Genomic DNA, 20162 nt, shown 5'->3' with positions numbered 1-20162 from the left:
GTTGGGTTAAAAAAAATACTGTATGAAAGCTTTACATGATATGTCTTGACAATATGTTGCCTACTTCTCTATAATAAGATTAATCAGTGGCTACAGAACTCTGACCTGGTGTAAGTGCATGTAACTTCGCTTTCCACTCATTTACACCTGCTAAGGATTTGGACTGTAAAATACATATGAGTTGCAGCAGTAGCTAAAATTTATGAGGGTTCAGTTTCCCTGCTACCAAACAGTAAAGTCTGGTCGTACACCTTTAAAATCATTGACAGTGAAAGACCGTGACCGTCTCCTAAGGGTAGGACGACTGGGACTTCTCCCCTTAACCAAATTTAAATAAGGATCAGATCTCAGGAAGCGTGGGTAGCTGTCTTGCTCCATCAGCCTGTAGACAGTGTTTTGTGCTCTATCAAAGGTGGTGATGATGGGCTGTTCAATATTCTGACTTGTGACTTCTTTGGTTTGAAAGTCCAAATTCACCTGGAGAATGAGGAAAAGTGGATTTCTTTAATATACATTCATGCATTTCCTGTGTTATTATCCACAGCAATGATACTGTATTTTGGTGAGTTTTTTTCTGATAAAAGGACCTTGAATCCCTGATACAATGGGATATTTATATCACAGAAATAGTTAGTATGTTCATGTAACATCTGCCGGAAAGTCTGCACAGATGTGCCATTGGTACAATGGAAAACTGACAAAATAGAAGGTAAAGTTTGATGTTTGACTAAAAGTAATTTTCTAATAGCAATCTTTGTATAGTTGCAGCTGTCAAGCTTTGCAACACCGGACTAATACAGAACTTCATTTGATGGGGTATCAAAATGATCATTTATTCAATGTGTCATTGCCTTCATCCTGGAAAGAATTAATTAGTAATTCCGGAAAGAATTACTGGAAAGAATTAATTAGTATGAGAATTTTATTAAAGTCTCAGGCACTTACCTAAACAAGATATTTTGAAAAATAAGTTAGAATGTATGTTAAAAATTGTTGATTCAGTCAGAAAGTAACTTCTCTAGTATGCCTTTTTTTCCTCTCTAAGATACATCTGTCATTTCCATAAAGCTAGTTAAAAAATAAATCCAAGAACTGAAGGACAGTTAATGACGATAAAATAGTCCACTCATCAAACCTATGATTTTATGATCCTATCATAAAACTGTACACTCTGAAATGTGTGTGTAAAAGAGCTCTGCTCCGATGTTAGCCAGAGAAAAGATGCAAGTTCCAGAGCAGTGTGTTGTTAAATGAGATGCTGTTGGCTGGTCTCAGCTGCTCAGCTAAACCCAAGGAAGGAAGTCTCCCCATAGCCAACTGCTCAAGGGGAACAGCAGTACTCACACTACCCACACATGCACCAAATCAAAAGTATGACAGTTAAAGAAATTGCTATGTTACTGTTAGTTAAAGTATGACTTCCACACCCTGCCCTCTCCCTAGCTTTCCTACTGCTCACCTCTTCACTATGTCAACCTTGGAAGTGCTGACAGTACCAGTACTTGATACCCTACCATAACTGCTCAGAGATTGGTCAAATGGCAGTGACAGGCTCTACCTTGAACAGCTATGGGGTCTCTTTTTACATAAGGTCCACCTCAAAGACAGGCAGCAGGGAAGGAAATAAAATGGGACATAAGCCTTTGAAAGTGGGCATTTCCTAGGAAAAGCAGACCTGAATCTGAAATATAGTCTATGCACCATTTTGCAATCTTTCTCTTAAAATAAGAATTACACCTTTTACACCCTTGTTACAGGGAAGCAGCAGTTAGTGTGTAAATTTTGCTATACTGACAAATAAGAAAGAAATAATACAGGAAAAAAAAGGAGCATTGGCCAGTAACATAATCTGATCTCAAACTCAACAGAATTACAGGAAATTATTAGTCCGAAAGACCTATTGGAGAGGCTGATGGTGATTTCAGTGAGACTTCATCATCTCCCAGTCTGTTCATCACTTTCGTAGAGCAGGCAAAAAAATATTCCTTTTCTGAATTCTTTATAACATGTTTCAGTAATATAAAGAAATTTTAAATATGAAAACTTCTTGCACTATTACAGTAACATAAAAAGGCCTTACTGTTGATGAGGATTGATGTACCAACATATTTTTATGTATGTGTGTCGTGGTTTAAGCCCAGCTGGTAACCCAGAACCATGCAGCCACTCACCCCCTTCTTCCTCCCCCACTCCCAGCTGACAGTAATGTACCAAGAACACACAATTAGATCTGGGGAGTAGAAGGGTGGAAGGATCAATCAGGGGAAGGATCAATCAAGAAAAGCCCATGCTTAAAAGAGTTATGTTTTAAAGGATATGTTTAATTTTAATAGCTTATTCTAGTCTCTTTTAGTCCTTTGCCTCATTTAAAGTAAAAGCTTCTGAACCTCAGTTATGTAATAATTCAACAGAGGATTACTGGTTTAAAAGAAAGGGACAATAGTTCTGTTGTTCTGGAGGTAGCTTTAAATAAAGACAGATAAGACTTCCACAAGTTCTAGCTATTATATCTCATTGCAGCTTTAATATTTAACATCCCTATTTTTTTCTTTACAGACCACTAGGAATCTCCGAGTCCTATAATATAACATTTAAACTCTTGCTCTACACTTAAAAGAGTAACATGGAGGGGGTATTGAAAGGAATATGGGGGACAATGAGAATAATCTATGCCATTGCTTGCACATTTCCTTCCAAACTTTGACATTTAAGGTACAGACTTATGTCAGTGACTACATGATTAACTGTTGCCTCCACATCTAGGCATGCACTTCTTAAAAGCAGATTTCATCAGATGCAGTTGTGTCAAATACTGTATACAATGAAGAATGTTTTTACTGTACCTCTTTTGGAGCATCTTTCTGTATGAATGTTTCATAAATGGTCTTAGCTTTTGGCAAAAGTTCATGTGCAGTCTTGCTCTTCTTGTAATCCTCACAAGCTATCCAGAACTCAATGTTTTCCTCACTGAACTCAGTTTTCAGAAACTTCGTAAAGGCATCCAATCCAGCTACAGAAAGGAATGTTGAATGGCGTTAAAAAAAAACATATATCCTTATCAAACAGCTACTCTTTTCACACAGTCTGTGCAAGGCAACAAAATAGGTTCTGCTCCCTTTGAATTATATCACATTATAGATAACTACTTTAAAATACATAAAGGTTTTCAAATAAGTGCAGTTCTTTCATTATGATCCTGACTACTGCAACTCCCATTAGAGAATTCTCAGCATCTGTAAAACTCCACTACCAAGATCTTACTAATTTAGAAACAGAAATAATCAAAACGTGTGGATGTTTGTGGAAGTGACAGATTTTATTCTGGCTGAATGTCAACTTAGGTTGACTGAAACACTATTTGAATCTTTGTTTGTATGTAGGCTGTCTCCAGTAACAATTTAAAATGAATGGCTTTTAACATCTTGACAGCTTGATAATAAGTTTTATCTTATTTTTATCATGCTGAAGATATTTTCATTTCAAGTACGCTTAATCTGCAGAAGTAATGCAATCGTACTGATGTCAGCTGTTCAAGGGGCAGATCTGAAAAGCACATCGTGTCCAGCATTGTAGCTAGATTATACATGTGTCCCTCCAAAATTGAAGGAGGGGCATACATGCATTTGATAATTACATAAGCAACAAGCCCTTTCAAGTGACGGTCAGCTTTGATCCTATCACTGTTTTAGAAACAAACTGCACCAGAAGTGACAAAGTCTGTTCTTAAATACACAGAACATGTTTTCATTTTTAAGGTTTGATCTTATGGTCAGGAATATTTGAACAATGCTCAAATAAAATTCTACTGTTTATTGAAGGAACTCCTTGCTGTCTGTTACATTACTTTGCTCAATAAAATACAAAACTTAAAAGCTATTTTCAACTATTTTCAATACTTGACAGCATGCTATAGCCTAAGCACAGGAGAGCAAAAACACAAGCTGCTACAGATAACCCATCCTATCTAGTTTAAGGTAGTTGCCAGGTCTACTTAAGTGCACACTGGATTTTATTTTCTATCATTGTTCTATCCCAACAGTCTGCACAGAGAGGGAAAAGCTACAAACCTTTCTCAGAAAGCAGTTTGTCAAAAGACTCTCCCCATTTCACTGCTTCTTCAGGAGACACACTGCTTAAGAAACAGAAAGTGGGTTTGAAGAATTGTGCATATTGTGTATTTATGAAGCTGCTGCAACTTACGTAACCTGTTACCATTATTGCTTAAGACTGTTTCACAAAGTCTTTGATTAGATCATATTACTAAAGGAGCTAATTTTCTTAGGGACTTCAGAAACATTTGGTTTCATTTTTTCTGACACTTTTCCTGCAGAGTTGCACATTTGCCCCTGCCTAAAAATCCATAAAAGCAGAGATTTTTCTTTTCAGTGTTTTGTGTTGTGCTACTAATTAAGCAAATTGATATCATGCAGTATGGCAAAACTCATAGGGGAACCAGGCAGTCACCTACTTAAACTTAAAAAATACTCTCGCAGAGATTTGATTTTGAATGTACTTGGTCTGAGGCTGTGTTACCACCAGAAGTTCTATAGCCTGAAGACAAAGTTGTAGCAATATGGTTTAGGTGATAGTCTTACAGGGTAATAGCACAAATAGGCTGGTTTGTTCTCCACAAAGTTATGCTCCATTTATAAAACATATTCTTCAACAAATATGTCAAGTTGCACATATTTTACTTTGATTTCAAATATTCTGCCTAAAAGAACAATGAAGAAAGTAAAGAACAACAGCCAACATCACTCGCAATTACAGATTTGGAGAAACCCTTTTTTTTTGTTTTGCATAGATTAACCCTAAATGCATACCTCAACAGTACTTTGATTTTTAGCAGACCAGAAATGGAGTAAGCCCAGAGATTAATTTCATCATGCTAGGAGCAGGACATAAGTTTCAAGCCTGAAGCTGAAGTCAAATTTTATCAGCTGCTTGAATGTTAATATTTAGAACCATTTTCATTCAAGGGCAAAGCACAATACACTGAAAGTATCAGTAGGTGACTTGTCTGGGGTTAGTTGGTTTGAACAACTCTTAATGGACTGAACATTTCTTGGACATGACTCCCTCTTCCTCGTGGAGGCTTGACGTTCTGTTGCCTGATTCACAAAATTTGGGTTGCCTTGGCAAAATCTGTAGGCACATGAAGTTTAGATGAAAAGAAATTCCAGTCATTTGGGGAAGGAATTAAAAGCCAGTAATGATCTTGGTCTTGCACAAAACTAAAAGGAGTATTTTTTATTTATTTAATAGGTGATGCGTGTATCTTAGTCATTGCTTATAGGAATGAAATCTTTAACTAGAAAGAAACAAACAGTTCTTCATAGGTACACATGCTGGAGAACTGAAATTGAAGAAATGAGCATAGACCAGTAAAGTAAGGGGATTCTGGAGTCAGAGAAAACAAGAGCTCACTCTCTTACAGATGTTTTTAGTTATGAAAGTACAAAAAGTGTAGTTCTCTGTGGACTTGTAAGTCTGGGAACAGTGAGTTCATATAGTTACAGGAATTAATTTGGTCACAGTGAAAGAAAAACCCTGATGACTTCAGACAACCTATGTCATCTGCAACTGCATGGAATGTGAGAAGTTCTTTGCTGGGTTTGGAAACTTGGTGTGGATTTCTGGTTTTCCTTCAAAAACTGCATCAACCCAACAGCGCCATAGATCCCCGACACTTGGGTGCAGAAATGAGTTGCTGCAATAGATGGAAACCAAGATTTGCTCAGCTTTGTCACTTTCTAAAGATGAGAAAAAGCTAATTTACAGGTCAGAGGCATTTCCACAATCACCACACTGGCCAACTGCAGTGTTTCATTATTTTTTTAATACCTGTGTTAGTCAATATCTGTGTGAAGAATGGAAATTATAAAAACTGTAAATTATTTAAGTAATAAATCTCAAACTATCATCTCATTTTACTATTTAAAAAAGAGTAATTATCTTTTATTTTCATTAAAAAAAATAATACCCCTCTCTAATCCATATGTAAAGATTGGCAAAAATCTACCAGTTTCTCTTCTATACCACAAGAAGGTATGAAACTCTGTTAGTCAGGCACCCAGCTGAGAATAACATGGTAAAAGGCAGCTGAGAAGGAAGTGATAGCCTGTTAAAAGGGGGAAATTCTTCAGAGAATTATTTATTGCTATAATATCTGGCTCCAAAAGTGCCTTTTCAGAGATTATAAGAATGCACTGATGGCCATGTATTTTGAGATACCTGGGGTAATCAAACACCCACCACTGCCTGCATACAGGTGGCGTGGAGACTGTGCTTCCTGTTTTCAGATGCAATCTCACATGGTTTTACATGTATGGAAAAGAGAAATGGAAAAAGGGTGTTCTCAGCACTGTTTTAACTTTGTCATTGCAATGTCTTGTATTCCTGAGTGAACTGTAAAAACATTGAATTAAGGCTTCTGCCAGCAGCAAAACAAGGAGAGAGAAAAAAAAAATTATGAAATGCCCCACAGGTGTGGACTGGAAAGTCTTCCACATTCTAAGTACACCCTATCATTTGGATGGGCATGATATTTGGACATATGAGCAACAAATGGCTAATTACCCTGATGCATAGGTGCAAATATTCTTGACCACTTTTTCATGGGGTCTAGAAACAGCATTTGGATGTCTATACCATTTCTACTACACATTCACAATTAGTAAGGGCTTGTAGAAGCCCTTTTTCTGGTCAAAGAGGCATCTTGGTCCCAAAAGATAGTAAGTGCTTAAACAAGGTTCACCAAGTTCTAAAGGCAAAAGAGCATGGAAAGCACTGAAATATTCTGAAGTGATCTGTAATGGAAAGAAAGGGGCAGCAAATTTGTTTCGGCCACGGAGTTGCAGTATTTCACAAATTCCTTCTTTTCAGTCATGACCTACAAATGCAATTCCTATGCATCAGTGAGATCTTGGTACCCCACTGAAGTCAGAAACTAAACTCTTATTGAATCCAACAAAACCAAGATTTTACCCTGTATCTTTATAAGAAATAGTATAATAGGGACAATATTACAACAGTGTTTAAACTTCAGTATCTGAATTTTGGAGACAAAAGTGTTCCAATAATTACTGGAATTATTGAGGAACTATGCATTCAGTATTTGACATTTATCTGGCATTTGTGCATCACAGAATTCTATGGGAAACCTGCTTTCCAAGTAGCTGTATGGTTTCCCTGTAAGCAAAAATTTGTCAGCTACATTTCTGAGTTGCCGCTTGCTCCATGGATTCAGTGGACTAATAAAAATGCTGTTGGCATGAGGAAAGGTTTAAACATATCTGCAAGTGTATGGTGACCAGTCTACACTTAGTGGTGTAAAAACACTTGTGGTGAGCTACCCTGGTGCATACCAGGTAATTCTATAGTGTTTACATGCTTGAGTTAGACTGCTAGCTTTAAAATTAAATAGAACTTGAAAGCCTTGTCTCTGCCAAGTCTGAACACACTCACACAGCTGCAGGAAACGATCTGACTCACACAGGCACTTCTTGAAAGGAATCCCCATCTCCTCAGTCTTTTATAACACTTACCTTGCTGCTTTTGTCAAGTTTTCAGGTTTAGCAAGATGATCACCTTCATGAAATTCAGGTTTCTGCAGGAGAAGGCTCAGCCTATTTCTCTTCTGCTTAGCTCTACAACAGAATTAGGGTGGCTTTTCAAGCAACTTTGTTGAAAATTAGGGGTTTTCCCCTCAAATATTTCCTTTGACTAATATCTCTTTCTGCATCATAGATCCACATATATTTACTCACATTAATGTTGATGCTACCTCTCCTACTTATTCACATTAGTGATTTTTTTTTTCCTTTATAGCTTAGCACAAACTTACATAGGAATCACTGGCAAAGAGAAAGAGAAATCTTTTCATTTTCACTCTCTTGATTTTGAAATGAAGGGGTGAAATTTCACATTAGAGAACATAAACAGCTGGCTCAGCAGTTCAACTTTTAAAGTTTTGCAGAGAAAAAGGAAGTATTGTTTCCTGTCATTTGAAATTTTTACAAAGAAACTTTACCGGCTCATATTCAGGCTTTAAAGAAGCATTTCTCAGAATGTGTTGAAACCTCCTTTTCCTATTTTCTTACCTTATTATTTGTTCCTTGTTCTTACAAAGGAAAAAAATAATCTGCGATGAGTATTTTGTGCATATGATTTCAAAGACTGCAGTTCTTGAGTTTTCATGAATACGTAAAAAAAAAAAGATGTGTGCCCTAAATTCATACCCACAAGCTATGTTAGAATCCTGTATGTAAACAGAATACTCAGTATCAGCATGCCCTTAAAACTTACCCAGGCTTGCTTGCTTTATGTGGCTCTTCCTTAATGGTTGATTTCATGACTTTGTAATAGGGTTTATCCTTTGAAGCAGAAATGTTTAGTTGAGGGAATAAAAGAAGCGGATTCTCCATCTTCCTCTGAAAAGGCTTCCCAGTTTCAGAAAATGTTTCTTTTACTTCCTTACAGCAGTTACATCTGGTGTGACTGATGCGCTCAGGAGGGCTCTCACATGCTGTATCGGTTGCCCCCAATTGGCCGTCGAGCAGTTTCCAGAGCAGGTAGTAGGAAGAAGGAGGTTCTCCACCTTCACTGCCACTGCAGCTGCATGTACACAGGATTTCAAGTAGGGTTCTGGTTTTACACTCGTCATTTAGGGAAGTGAGATTGCAACTTTGCAAAATGGCCATTGACCATCCAGACAAACACGGCTACCAGCAGGGAGCACCTCCTGGGTTTCTGCTTGTGGAAGCTGGTATTTTACTGGACTTACGATGTTACCAATGCATAACATTATCTTAAGCTCTTAGAAGAACTTCTAACTGACCTTAAATTGCCCGCTACAGCCTCCAGCAGCGCCATATGCCAGACATAAAATCAGTTCTATCAGCAGCATGCGAAATTGAAATGCAGGGTTTCTCAGAGTCTACTGCAAAAGCCAGATGAACCTGCGGTTGAGTAGATATTTTGTAAGCAGAGATTTTAGTTTTGCGCCATTTTTCAGGAATTATGGGCACCTACTCTAATTTCAAGTTTCTCCACTTCAAACTCCTCCTTTTTCTACCTGTGGCTTTATTTTCATTTACAGTTTCCCAGACAAGGTAAAAAGTCTTTAGAAAAAAAAAAAAAGGAATTCTATTTGTTTGACAGTAAATAACCAAAAATTTCTCATTTCAGTTTGCATAATGTAAAAATGTATTAATTTTTTAGCCTGATAAGCACAAATTACCTCTTCAAATACAAGTTTGGTGTCAGTTAAGTTTCTTAAGCACAATTTGTGTTGGTTTTGTTCAGTTCTGACAATTACTGCAACGTGGGTAAGTTCAGGTGCCTGTCCCACTATGGCCTTTTCCTTGTGGCTTCCAGAGATGAGAAGGACACGAGGTATTAACATTCAAATGAATTACAGAAAAAACCTCTGCTGGGACTACAGATTCCTGAAACATAACAAAAAAGATGTTCTCTATTGTGAATTTTTTAAGAGAGAAAAAAAATGAAAGAAAACTCACATGTATTACATATGTGACACAAATTTTAAAATCAGACTAAGTGGGAAACACTCAGTGCAAATCCACATTTTGTAACACAAGGATCTTTAAGAAGCCGAGTTATGGTTTTAACATTCAGTTTCAGTTTCAGAGTAGACATATATCACATCCTGCTTCTTTTAAACTGGCTTTAACCACAGCTGTCTATAACAATATATTCTGCCTTTTACCAATAAGTAAGTAAATACAGAATGAATGATTTTACTTTGTTTTCTGCAACAGTGGTATTCACATGAGCTTTTTTCCCCTCCTATTATGTGTATATAATACTGTCTGTTTACATCTACCATAATTTTAATATCTGGTGACTTCAGTTTCTGAAAAATGTTGTTAATTGTAGCCTCAGTATTTCATACAATCTTATTTAAGAAAGATCTGGAGCATGGAAGATCACTCAGAAGTGAGTTATTGTGGCCTTGCCACTGCACCATGTAACTTATAGATGGAAATGACCTGTTACGTCATTTCTTCCAGCACCCACCAATAATGGCCTCTCCTCAGCGTATGCGTGAATGGCTTGTCCAATCCACTCTTAAAATGACTCTAAAGCAATGGGTGTTACGTCTTAGATGCTTGACATATTACTGTACTACATTGTGATAATAGCATCAGTCCCAAATGCAGCAGTGTGCTGTGCATCTCCTGAGAATTCATTCAGAAACTTGAATAATTACAATCTCTCTTTTTTCTACTTCCCCTGGCCCATTAATAGAAAGCTAATATTAAATTCAAGCCCTGAAGTAGCCAAGTTGCATCACAGTCAGTCTGTGTTTTGTCAGCAATGGTGCTGGTGCTAATAAGTATTTCTGGTTTGCACTGCAGGCTACAGTAGTTATAGCAACAGCATTAATGACCCTGTAAATGCTTCTGGGCCATTTTGCACACTGCAAGATGATGATATAGAAATATGCATAAGTTACTTTAAGCTAGAAAAAGCAGACCCAAAATATCACGCTGATGACATGACTAGAGACCTAGGAAGTTCTAAAGATATTTAGGATGAGAACTAAATGTTCTAATTCCCAACCACTTCTCTAACCACTGAAATGTATTCACAAATCTTTTGGGAGATTTTTAAGCCCTCAAATCAAGATCATCTCTGCAAAGCAAGAGCAATACTGACTTAATGATTTTTTACTTGTAGACAAGAATAAATATATTTCTTCTAGAGCTTTCATAGATGAATAGAAAATGCATTTTCAAAACAATCTTCATGCAACAAAAAAGCAAAACTGAATTGACCATGAAGTGCAGGAGAGATATATCATGAAGTTCCTTGAGGTGATGTCCTGATCTCTTTAGGCCTGTTGTGAAAAGTGCCTGGCTTCTGTAGTGTTTCATGAAGTCCTATAAAGCTGACAATCAAGTCATTCCTGACTTGTGTAGACCCAATAGCTGCCCTCTGTGAAACAAATACTGACTGATACCATTAGTAATAAGTTGTATTATACAGTGAATATGTAATTTCTTTTTTAAAGTTTAGCACTGAAAGATTCAGGCTTTCAGTTCAACCTATGTGAAGCCCTCACTGAGGGGTTCAGCTCAGCACAAAGAACTAGAGCATAGTGAGAAATTCTTTGTCAGCAATCCAGCAACATCTCTTTCCAAGCTATTTTTGTTACTTGCCAGGTAAGTGTCATGTCCATGCTCATGTTCTAGCATTGCCTGTGCTCCTCCACAACCAAGTTCCACCACTGTTCTTTTCAAATCCAGTTTTACCAATATGACTTTTGCAGGGTTATGTTTGTTTTAGTTTCTGCTTTGACCTTTGCAGGAATGAAAAAAAGCAACACGGTCTCTACTGTGCTGTGAAGAATAAGCATGGAAAGAAACTTTACTGAAGGGCATGGGCTGAAAAGCTGCATTTCCACATTTCTCTTTCTTTTTCCTGTTAAGGACTTGAAGAGTTGAAAATTAAAATTACATGTTTTTAATGAATTTAATTGTTACCATTCTTCAGTAACTTCCTAACCATTTATCACTTCATCAATATTTATGTTGTTTATTCCTTATTGGGAACCACAATTGGACCTACAATTTAATCATATAATCCAACATATGTTTGTTTCGCTTATCTTCAGACAAAAAAACATTTTTGCTTCATGAAGGACTACCAAAGGGAAAATTTTTATTGTAAATCTCAAGCAGAGGAGCTCGCAGTCTAATTCAGTGGTGCATTTACATGATTCATCCTAGTAGAGGAACTTGGCATGTGGAATACTTCAGAGTTAGTGGAAGAGAAGTATTGTAATGCTTAAACATAGTTCTCATTATAAAACCCTCTTCTGTTGTTTCTGTTTAAAAGGAAGGAAACAAAATTGCATTGCTTCAGATATGGATCACTGACAAGAATAATGTAACACTTCTCACTCAGGGTCTGTAGGTCCTGTCAGCTAGAGATCTCAAAACAGTTTTGTTAAGGCACCTGTGATGAAAACTCAAGCTTGCTGCAGGCTCAGGAATCTTTGTAGTTCCAGCAGAACTGCTGCTGTGGGAAATGGCTACATCTGTGCTAAACTAAATTCATTTATTTTGTCTTTGAAAGGTCAAAATAAGAAAGTGAGTCTGCAACGTTCTCAGCTGTACTCATTTCCTGCCTGTCCCATGGGTATAGGGCTGGCATCTCTGATTAGTTCTATTTACATACATCACTGTCACAATTAATCTACAGGATGCTGATTTCTTAGTTGAACCACTTAGTGTTTACAACCAGCTCTCCATAAATGTACAGCAATGACATGGGTGCTCATTAGACAATTGCATTTTAATGACCAGCTTCTGGAAGACACTCACACACACTTTAAAATGCATTTTTTCAGCGCGGTATTCACAGGAAATGCTGAAGGCAGGAATGTATTCTAAATCCTTACCAAAATATGCTACTGGAGTTGCTCACTACTGGATTTATTTCTGTCTTACAGAAACCCAGAGGGATTCCTCACATGACACCCTGCTTATTTTTCAAAGACAAAGATTTTATCAATCCATTCTAACAGTGCAAGCAACAGCAAGTATTTGGCTGAGCACCTTCTGGGCCTTCTGTGAAAGGTGTGAGAGACAGAATGGAAAGACTATTGCTTAATGATGCAAGAGGGCTGTGACTCCTGGCCCACTAAATATGAGTCAGAAAATCAAACTCCCTACAGCAGACAAGGCGATAAAATCTGGTTTACATCAGAACTGAGTTTGCCATTACCAAATTATTGTGTAGTTTAAGCAGAGCCCACGTCTGGTATCAAGCATGTCCTCACTCTGCTTTTCCAGTCAATGATTCAGGAATATTACAGGGATGCTGCAGCACAGGTTGAACTACAAGGGCAGCCACTGTCAAACCTTCATAATGCAGAAGCCATAAGGAGTGTTTCATATTTAAAGGCAGCTCTGCAGGAAAAAAGGCTACCCCAGTGCTGCGGGAGCACTCAAAACAGCTTTTGAAGGTCACATCCAGGTAGTCAGGATTAGATAAAGCAGGCTTTAAAAGCTTAGGTTCTACTGTAAAGCCACCTTTGATGGCTGCAGTGTTGTATTACGTGCTCCCTCAGTTGCACTGATATGAACACACCTAATTCTGCCTACTTAAAGCACAGCTAAGATTATTGCAACAATACTTTCTTCAGTTTATATACTATGTTTTATTCTTCCTGATAGTGCATTGTTCTGATGTTGTGATTTAGCTGACATAAATAGTTCTAGGGTTTACAAAGCGGTATGGTGGATTGCTCATCAGAGCAGTAAAAAACTTGGTACCAAAACCTGAAAAATCAGCCTCAGTCCTCATTAAATATATAAATACATATGCATAAAAATATATAAACGCATCTTCAAAGTCTGTTAAAAGAAGACAGCACCTGAAGATTTTAAAGCTCCTACTTTGATTTTTCTCTTCAGTAATTACCAAAGAAGTTCACCAATAAAATGAGATATAACATTAATAAAGCCAGGTCAAATCTGAATGAGTACAAAATCTTCAGAATGACTGAGAAATTTTCCAGGAAGGTTCAACTCTTTTTTGAGGCTCAAGAAAAGCTGTACTCTAAAGTATAAGTTGGGACAGTTTTATTTCCTAGATGATGAAAGTTTTGCAGTAGTACTTTTCTTTTGCTCCTCCCAGTCTGTTACAAATCTTCTCCTGTGAGGAAGGTGGCTGCAAGGCAGGGACACTCACTGTCAGTGTTCAAGAGCCAGGCATAGTCTCATCTTCTTAGGCAATACCAGAATTTCCAGTAAGTCTTCAGTTACCAAGCATCAGGGCAACACTGTCTTCCCCCAGATTTGGGGGATGATCCCTCAAGGAAAGCTTCCTGGTTACCTAACACAGTAATATGCTGAGGGCTTCAGAAAAGCTTGAGGCATAGCAGAGATAAAGATCCACTCTAGTAAGGTACTTAAACATATGCTTACTTTCAGTCATGCAAGAAATCTCATCTGATGAATTTGCTGTGCTGGATTGGAGACTGTGTGATTTGGCTATGATCTGAAACACTTTGGGACACAGCAAACGTGAGCAGCAACTTAAGAAGGTATTAAACTCACTCTTCATTCTGGACTCCAGCCAACAGTATGGATTTTATGGATTCCTCACTGTCACCCCTGCCACCATGTTTTTGACAAAAGACCTTGCCATTTGGGCACTACCCATTTCTCAATTTTTTCCAGCTTTTAGCCCGAGTCACGGCGTGCTTCATTATTACAGTTTTGATTTGATACAGTCCTCAGCTTTTGCAGACCTTGACCTTGGCAATCTCTCGTTTTCACATCAGCACCTAAACCAGATTCTCATCAGGTCCAATCTGCTGCTCCTGTCTTTCTTGTCCATGCTTTTTTGTTTCTAATGGAATAACTGGAATCACAAATTTAAGTTTTGCAAAGATTGCCAAAAATAGTTCCTCAATATGGAGGAAATGTGAGATTTGCGCTTTTGGTATGCACATCAGGAAGCAAGCTATTCTGCTCTCTCTGTTGAGTAAAACCAGGTGATCACTTATGAGGTTACACTGCCGATTTGATAAACATAAAACTTGCAGTAATTTTGATATTGCTATGGTCACCGAATCGAACACAAATTTTGCATCTGTTGCCAAACAGCTGGATTGAGGGTAAAAAATGTTGGTCTGAAACATGTCCTTGCAGCATGTATGAAATAATTTCCATTCCAATTCGCAGTGATCACAAGTCACTTCCTGGGGAAGGTCTCCAGACTGCTTTGCTTGATTCACAAGTGCCTTCAAAATTCTGACTTTAGAGATTGCCACTGAGAGTAAGAAAGAAGGGGTTTGTTCTGTTATGTTGGAGGTTTTGCCCAGAATGGTCTCCAAGTTTAAAATCTTTGCTTTCTGATGACCAAATTACACCCCAATCCTGACAGTGCTGATATTTCTTCCCCAGAGGATGCAAGGTGAGAATAGCTGTATGGACATCCAGGTCTTTCAGCGTGAAAATAAAGCAACGTAGGTTGACCGTTCAATGGCCACAGCTTTCCCAGTGCTCCCTCTGTTGGAAAAGTTCTGACATGTCCTTTCTCTCCTCCTTCAGAGAAGGGGACATGAACGGCCCTGCTCGGAAATCAGTGGCGCAGGTGTTTCTCCAGTCAAATCCAGAAGAGCTGTGACACCTGTGCGCATCCTTCTGCTGCTGGCTTCTTCCTTCCTCCCACCTAACGCTGGGGTTTGTCTGGCACGGCCTAGCTGAGGGGGCTCGGTTTGGTTCGGTTTGTTGCCAGACTGTACAGAGCAATACATTTTTTGAGGACTATAAAAAAAAAATCGGTAAAAGAGTCTTATTTTTTGCGAGTATTTTACCTAGGAGCGTCTTCGGCGTCAAGTTATCCGCTCCGTGCCCCGCACACAACGCGGCAGGCCGACGGCTCCGCACCGCCTGTGGGCGCCGGGACTACACCTCCCGGCACCTCGTCTAGGCAGCCGTCGCCGGCCGGAGCGGCCGGTGCAGCCCCGGGGCGGGGCCGGTGCGCAGCCGTGGGTCGGTGTGACCGGACCCCCGGCAGCCTCCCGCTCTCTCGTCTTCCTGAGCGGGCAGAGGAGGCAGCGGCGGGGAGCGGGCTGCGCAGACACTGGCTGGGGGGTGGCGATGCCACGGATCGCAGCAGGGTTGTGCATTGGATATGCACTGTTCTGTCCACGAGCGAATGGGTGGTGGAAGCCCTGATCCATCAGGTGTTGCTGTTTAAACAGTTGCCCTGGGTTGGGCTAGCTGTGGCCATGGGCGGGTGAGCTGGGCTTCCTGACTGTTCATCCTGCTTACCCTGTTTAGTTACCTCGTTTTCCTTGTAATGCTGTATTTCTTTTCTGGAGGTGATTTAGGCACGTCCTGTCCTGGTCAGGTTTTCCTGAGATTTTGAGCTCGATCTGTGAGCAGAGCTAGATCTGTAGCTAGCAGAAGGATGAGCTAGTGAGGGTTGAATACAGCCAAGTCTCCATATGGCCAAAGCAGGTACAGCCCGTATGTTCATGATACTCCACTAGCAGAGGTCTGCTGAGCTTCCTGATGGGACAGTTGAGTGGGCTATGTGAGTGCACAGACTCTTGCCTGGCTTCAGCTTTGAGCTTACAGGCCGTGTTCCCTGGTAACCTACCTTGTGAGCTATGGGAGAGCTTGTATGCGAGCCAGGTCTCTCATGTACCTTCACTTTTGCTATCTGGTTCACATGGAATCATCTCAGACGCATGCCACCATGCCTGGTCATGCTGCCTGGGGACCAAAAGACTTGCCCCCCTTGACTCTGCCCCTGCTGAGAATAACCAGGATGCTCTTACCACCTGCCCAGCCTACACACTGTCACTTCTGATGGGTATCTGGTATTTAAAGCTAGGCCATCGTGCACTGATTTCCTGGTCACCCTCTTCCAGTGACAGCCCCATCAATAAGAAATCCTTGTTTGTGTTGAGGGCACACACCCTGGTGGGTTGGTTGGTTGTTTTTTTCTGGTACTTTTGTGGCAGAGCTGTGCAGACGTGGCAAAAGGCACAACTGCTCTCTTGATGTTTGCACCTGGGGTCATTATCTAAGTAACCAAGTGCACGCAGGAGCCTGCATAATCTTAATTGCAAAACAAATCCTACAACAAACAGGTGGACTGTGAGCTGGGGACCTTTTCTGGCTTCTGAAGAACCATTTGTGACTGCTTTGTCTCTGCACTTGCTATGCTGTATTCATTTATCTGGAGTGACTGTGATGGTTATCTGAGCAGAGCTGGAAACAGGGAACCCCAGCAAGCCCTTGGGGCAGAGCCAAAGCAGACACTTCAAAGTAAAACCCCAGCCTTGAGCCTGTGACACATGAGGGAAAGCCTCTTGTGCACAGTGAGCCTCTGAAGTCTCACGCAGGCTCCTGCAAGACGTGCTTCTTTTCAGGTGACTTCTTTAGCTGCACATTCTGCTTGTCATCACTTGAGGGCAGCTAAGCTCATGCTAGGTTTTGCTCTAGCTGTGCATGCTTTGTTCAGTTGTTCATATCTCAGATGTATAATGATACAAAACTCAGCACAAGCAAGGAAAAACTCATGGCTTTGGGGCTGTCTGTCCAGGCTGTGCCAGGGAAGCTACAGTTTGTTAATCACCATCTTCTTGAATGGGAAAGGATGCTCTCCTGCTGTTTGAAAACTGCCTGTTTCAGCAGACCAGTTGGTGCACCCTAACATCACAATTGCTAGAAGTGAGACTATCCTGTGGTATTGCTTGACACAGTCTGGTCTAAGCAGGGCTCAAACTTCTGGACAGAAGCTGCTGGCAAACGATGTTAGTCACATGAAAAAAAAAAATGATTGGTGACGGATGTTCAGCTCAGTGTTTAATTGCAGCTGAATGCTACAGCGATAACAGCAGGCTGAGTAAGTCTGGCCAAAGTAAGTTTCTTGAAGAGGATGGAAAATTCTTATCTCTTGTCCACAGTATGAGTGACTTAGTGGCTTTGTCTGGACTCTGTGCAGGCACATGTGGGCATACAAATGAGCACCAGAGCTCCCCAGATGGAGGGACGCAGTGTCCAAGAGAGAAAGCCAAGGTGTGTGTAGAGCAGTGAGCCTTCAAATCACAAGTGTATGGTGAAAACCAGCGTGAACGATAGCAATGCTCAGGCATGTCTATCTGCCCCACAACAGGCACCCAGCTGACGGTTAGCTCCTTGTCCTTCAGGCAGTGGTGGTAATCACTGTGCCATGCCTTCTGCTTCCTTAGGAGACATTAGAATTTTTCTCCTGAAATTTTTCACTTCCTGCATTAGCAGCTGTGAGCTTTGGGAATAGAGGTGTGGGTGATGGACGCACACAGCTCCTGTCCCTGGCCTTACTGATCAACATTGTGAAAAAGTATAAGGTGAAGCAGTCCAGTGTCATCTGGACTGGTATTGAAAAAAAGTGCAATATTGCTGTGGCCTTGCAAAGCTCTGGGTAGGCTAATTAGCAAGAGTGATGGCACAGCTAGTTGGACAAGGCTGGGTGTGGTGCTGGTACAGCTGTTTCGTTCATATGTGCAAGACAGAAGCCTTCTTGGTCCAAGTCAAACTAGTTCCAGGCCCTCCCTGACGTACCTGGTTGAGATTTCCTTCTGGTGGGACCCCATGCTACCGGGTCCATAAAAAGAATACAAGACGTCAAAGCTGTCCTTGCTTTGCGTTGTATATTGGACCAGATGGGCCCTGACTCCCTTCCAGCCTCAGTTACTCTGTGATTCTGAACTCACTAAGGAGCTCAAGAATTTCCCACAACACAAACAAGCCAGCAAATTGTCTCCATTGAACCAGAAAATTGTAGGGCAATGAACAGTACAAACACCTTTGCTGATTTTTTGCTCAATCCATCATAGTAACTGGGTTAGTTGTACCTTGGGTGCCTCACCAGTTTGCTGCTGCTACTGTGTGTGAGTAATCGCGAGAGACGCGTGCTCCGGGGAGCAGCAGTTGAGCAGAAGTCGCGCAGGGTCATTTAGCTACGATTAGAGCAGAATCAGAATACAAAGCGTTCTCCGTAGCAGATGTTTTGCTGCTGGCAGGGCTGTGCTGTGCAAACCAGCAGTGGGCAGTCGAAGCCCATTCTAGAGTCCAACCAGAGCCTAACCTGCACTGAGGGTGGGACGCTGGAGAGGTCGCACCAGCAGCCAGCAGACGCCAGTTTTGCCCTCTGTTAGGAACTAGATTTCTCCTTGGTCTTGGCACTGCCCTGGAAACTAGCACCTGAATGGAGTCTGCAGGTCAGAGAGGAGCTGGGAAGAAGGTTCAATATAACAAGCAGAATAAAGCAGCTTTGATTTATTTTCTGGTAGATGAGATTATTTCTTCTCTTCATGTCACAGTCCTGGGCTCTTGTTTTTTTCATGCTTTATTACAAGTGTTTGTAATTATATGAGTGGCTTCAGAGGGCAATTAAGCCTTCATTTGGAGTCAGCTCTGGATGCTGGAAGCCCTCCATTAGCCTGGGCTTCTGCCAAGGAAAAACACTGCATTGTCTTTAACAACTGCACCAGCTTCTATCTGCTTAATGTTGATTTTCCTGTTAAGTTCAACTAATACTTTTCTAATTGTGTGAGCTGGGCCTGAAGCCAGGCTGGGTGACTTTTGATGGCTGCTTCCTAGGCTGAATCAGAGATGAGCAAAACCCTCACAAACACTTCACTGTGTTCATGTTCAGTTGCACCTAATCAGCAGCTGTTCTCCCCAGAACTGACTCAGGCTTTTACCTGTGCCCCTGTGTTGCTTCGCAAAGCAAACCCTACACAGTAGGAGATGTGGATGCTCACTGGAGCACTAGGGGCCTGGCATTGATTGAAGCTTACCCCGTGAGGTACCAAAGAAGATGCCATGGAAATCAAAGGCCAGCCCACATCTCTGCTTGTGAATGAGCCACAGACTGGGAATTATTCTGTGGGTTCTTTGAGGCAGCTGGTAGGATACAAACTACCCAGGAGTGAATATTTACATTAGTCAAGTTTTAATGCTTTATTACATCCCAACACTGACAAATGGAAAAGAAATTCACCCTGATTCTCAGAAGCTTGTGTTTGGAGCTGATTTGCTTAAGTCTCTCACAAACCTGGCTCTGGGCATGACTGCAGCCAGTCACTTCACAGGGAGCCTGGCTCATCACTGTGTGACAGCACATGGTGCTGACCAGGGTCGCTGGGGCCAGCAGGCCACCAGGACTCACTGGTGGCCACAGGACCACCTGTGGTCATTGCACATGCTTCAACTGTGAGATCACCAGCTCTCATCCTGCAGACCTGTTAGAACACCTGTTTTTCAAGAGTTTATTTCTTTACTGAGACAGCATTAAGAAAAATTGAAAAATTGCTGAGAATTTTGGTGTTTAAGGCAGGAAATAAGGTCTCATATCAAAAGTCATCATTACTTTATTGAGCATAAAAAAAAATATATTTTTAAATGGTCATTTGACAGGTTCAAAACCTAATTAATCTTGGAATTTCTGGCAGCAAAACATGCCTTCTGCTTAGGATGTTTGGTACACAGAGAGGAAAGTTTAGATAGCTTGAAATGAACTGTAACGCAGCACTAGACATCCAAACAACTCATTATTGTAGATGGTTTCCTGGTAGCACAAAGCAGCAAGAGGGAGCCACGGCTGTTTCAGAGCAAATT

At 40.6% G+C, this 20162-nt stretch overlaps 1 protein-coding gene across 2 annotated transcripts; it reads right to left on the bottom strand.

The window, feature by feature from the left end:
• Nucleotides 1–3: 3 nt before the first annotated feature.
• Nucleotides 4–8674, bottom strand: RGS18 (regulator of G protein signaling 18). 2 transcript variants are annotated; one of them, XM_062616302.1, is made up of 5 exons: nt 8308–8674; nt 7548–7649; nt 4068–4132; nt 2844–3010; nt 4–477 (listed from the first exon to the last, which is right to left on the bottom strand). In XM_062616302.1, exons 1-5 carry the CDS (start codon nt 8424–8426, stop codon nt 223–225), a joined length of 708 nt encoding a protein of 235 aa, XP_062472286.1. In that variant the 5' UTR covers nt 8427–8674; the 3' UTR covers nt 4–222. The 2 variants fall into 2 exon arrangements, with proteins under 2 accessions (XP_062472286.1, XP_062472287.1); XM_062616303.1 differs by having other exon boundaries at nt 4068–4129; nt 8308–8673.
• Nucleotides 8675–20162: the final 11488 nt, after the last annotated feature.

This window comes from Pezoporus occidentalis, unplaced genomic scaffold (genome assembly GCF_034315485.1).
Source record: "Pezoporus occidentalis ecotype Australia unplaced genomic scaffold, CSIRO_AGI_Poc_V1 ctg189, whole genome shotgun sequence".
NCBI lineage: Eukaryota > Metazoa > Chordata > Aves > Psittaciformes > Psittacidae > Pezoporus > Pezoporus occidentalis.
This window is presented reverse-complemented; position numbering and strand designations above follow the sequence as displayed.

Bases quoted from the DNA above. Each gene is read 5' to 3' on its own strand.
- RGS18 (XM_062616302.1), bottom strand. From the start codon at position 8,426: ATGGAGAATCCGCTTCTTTTATTCCCTCAACTAAACATTTCTGCTTCA. The intron at 4,133-7,547 runs GTAAGTGTTATA...CTGTTTCTTAAG, and splicing joins AACTTGACAAAAGCAGCAAG to CAGTGTGTCTCCTGAAGAAG. The intron at 478-2,843 runs GTACAGTAAAAA...CTCATTCTCCAG, and splicing joins AGAAAGATGCTCCAAAAGAG to GTGAATTTGGACTTTCAAAC.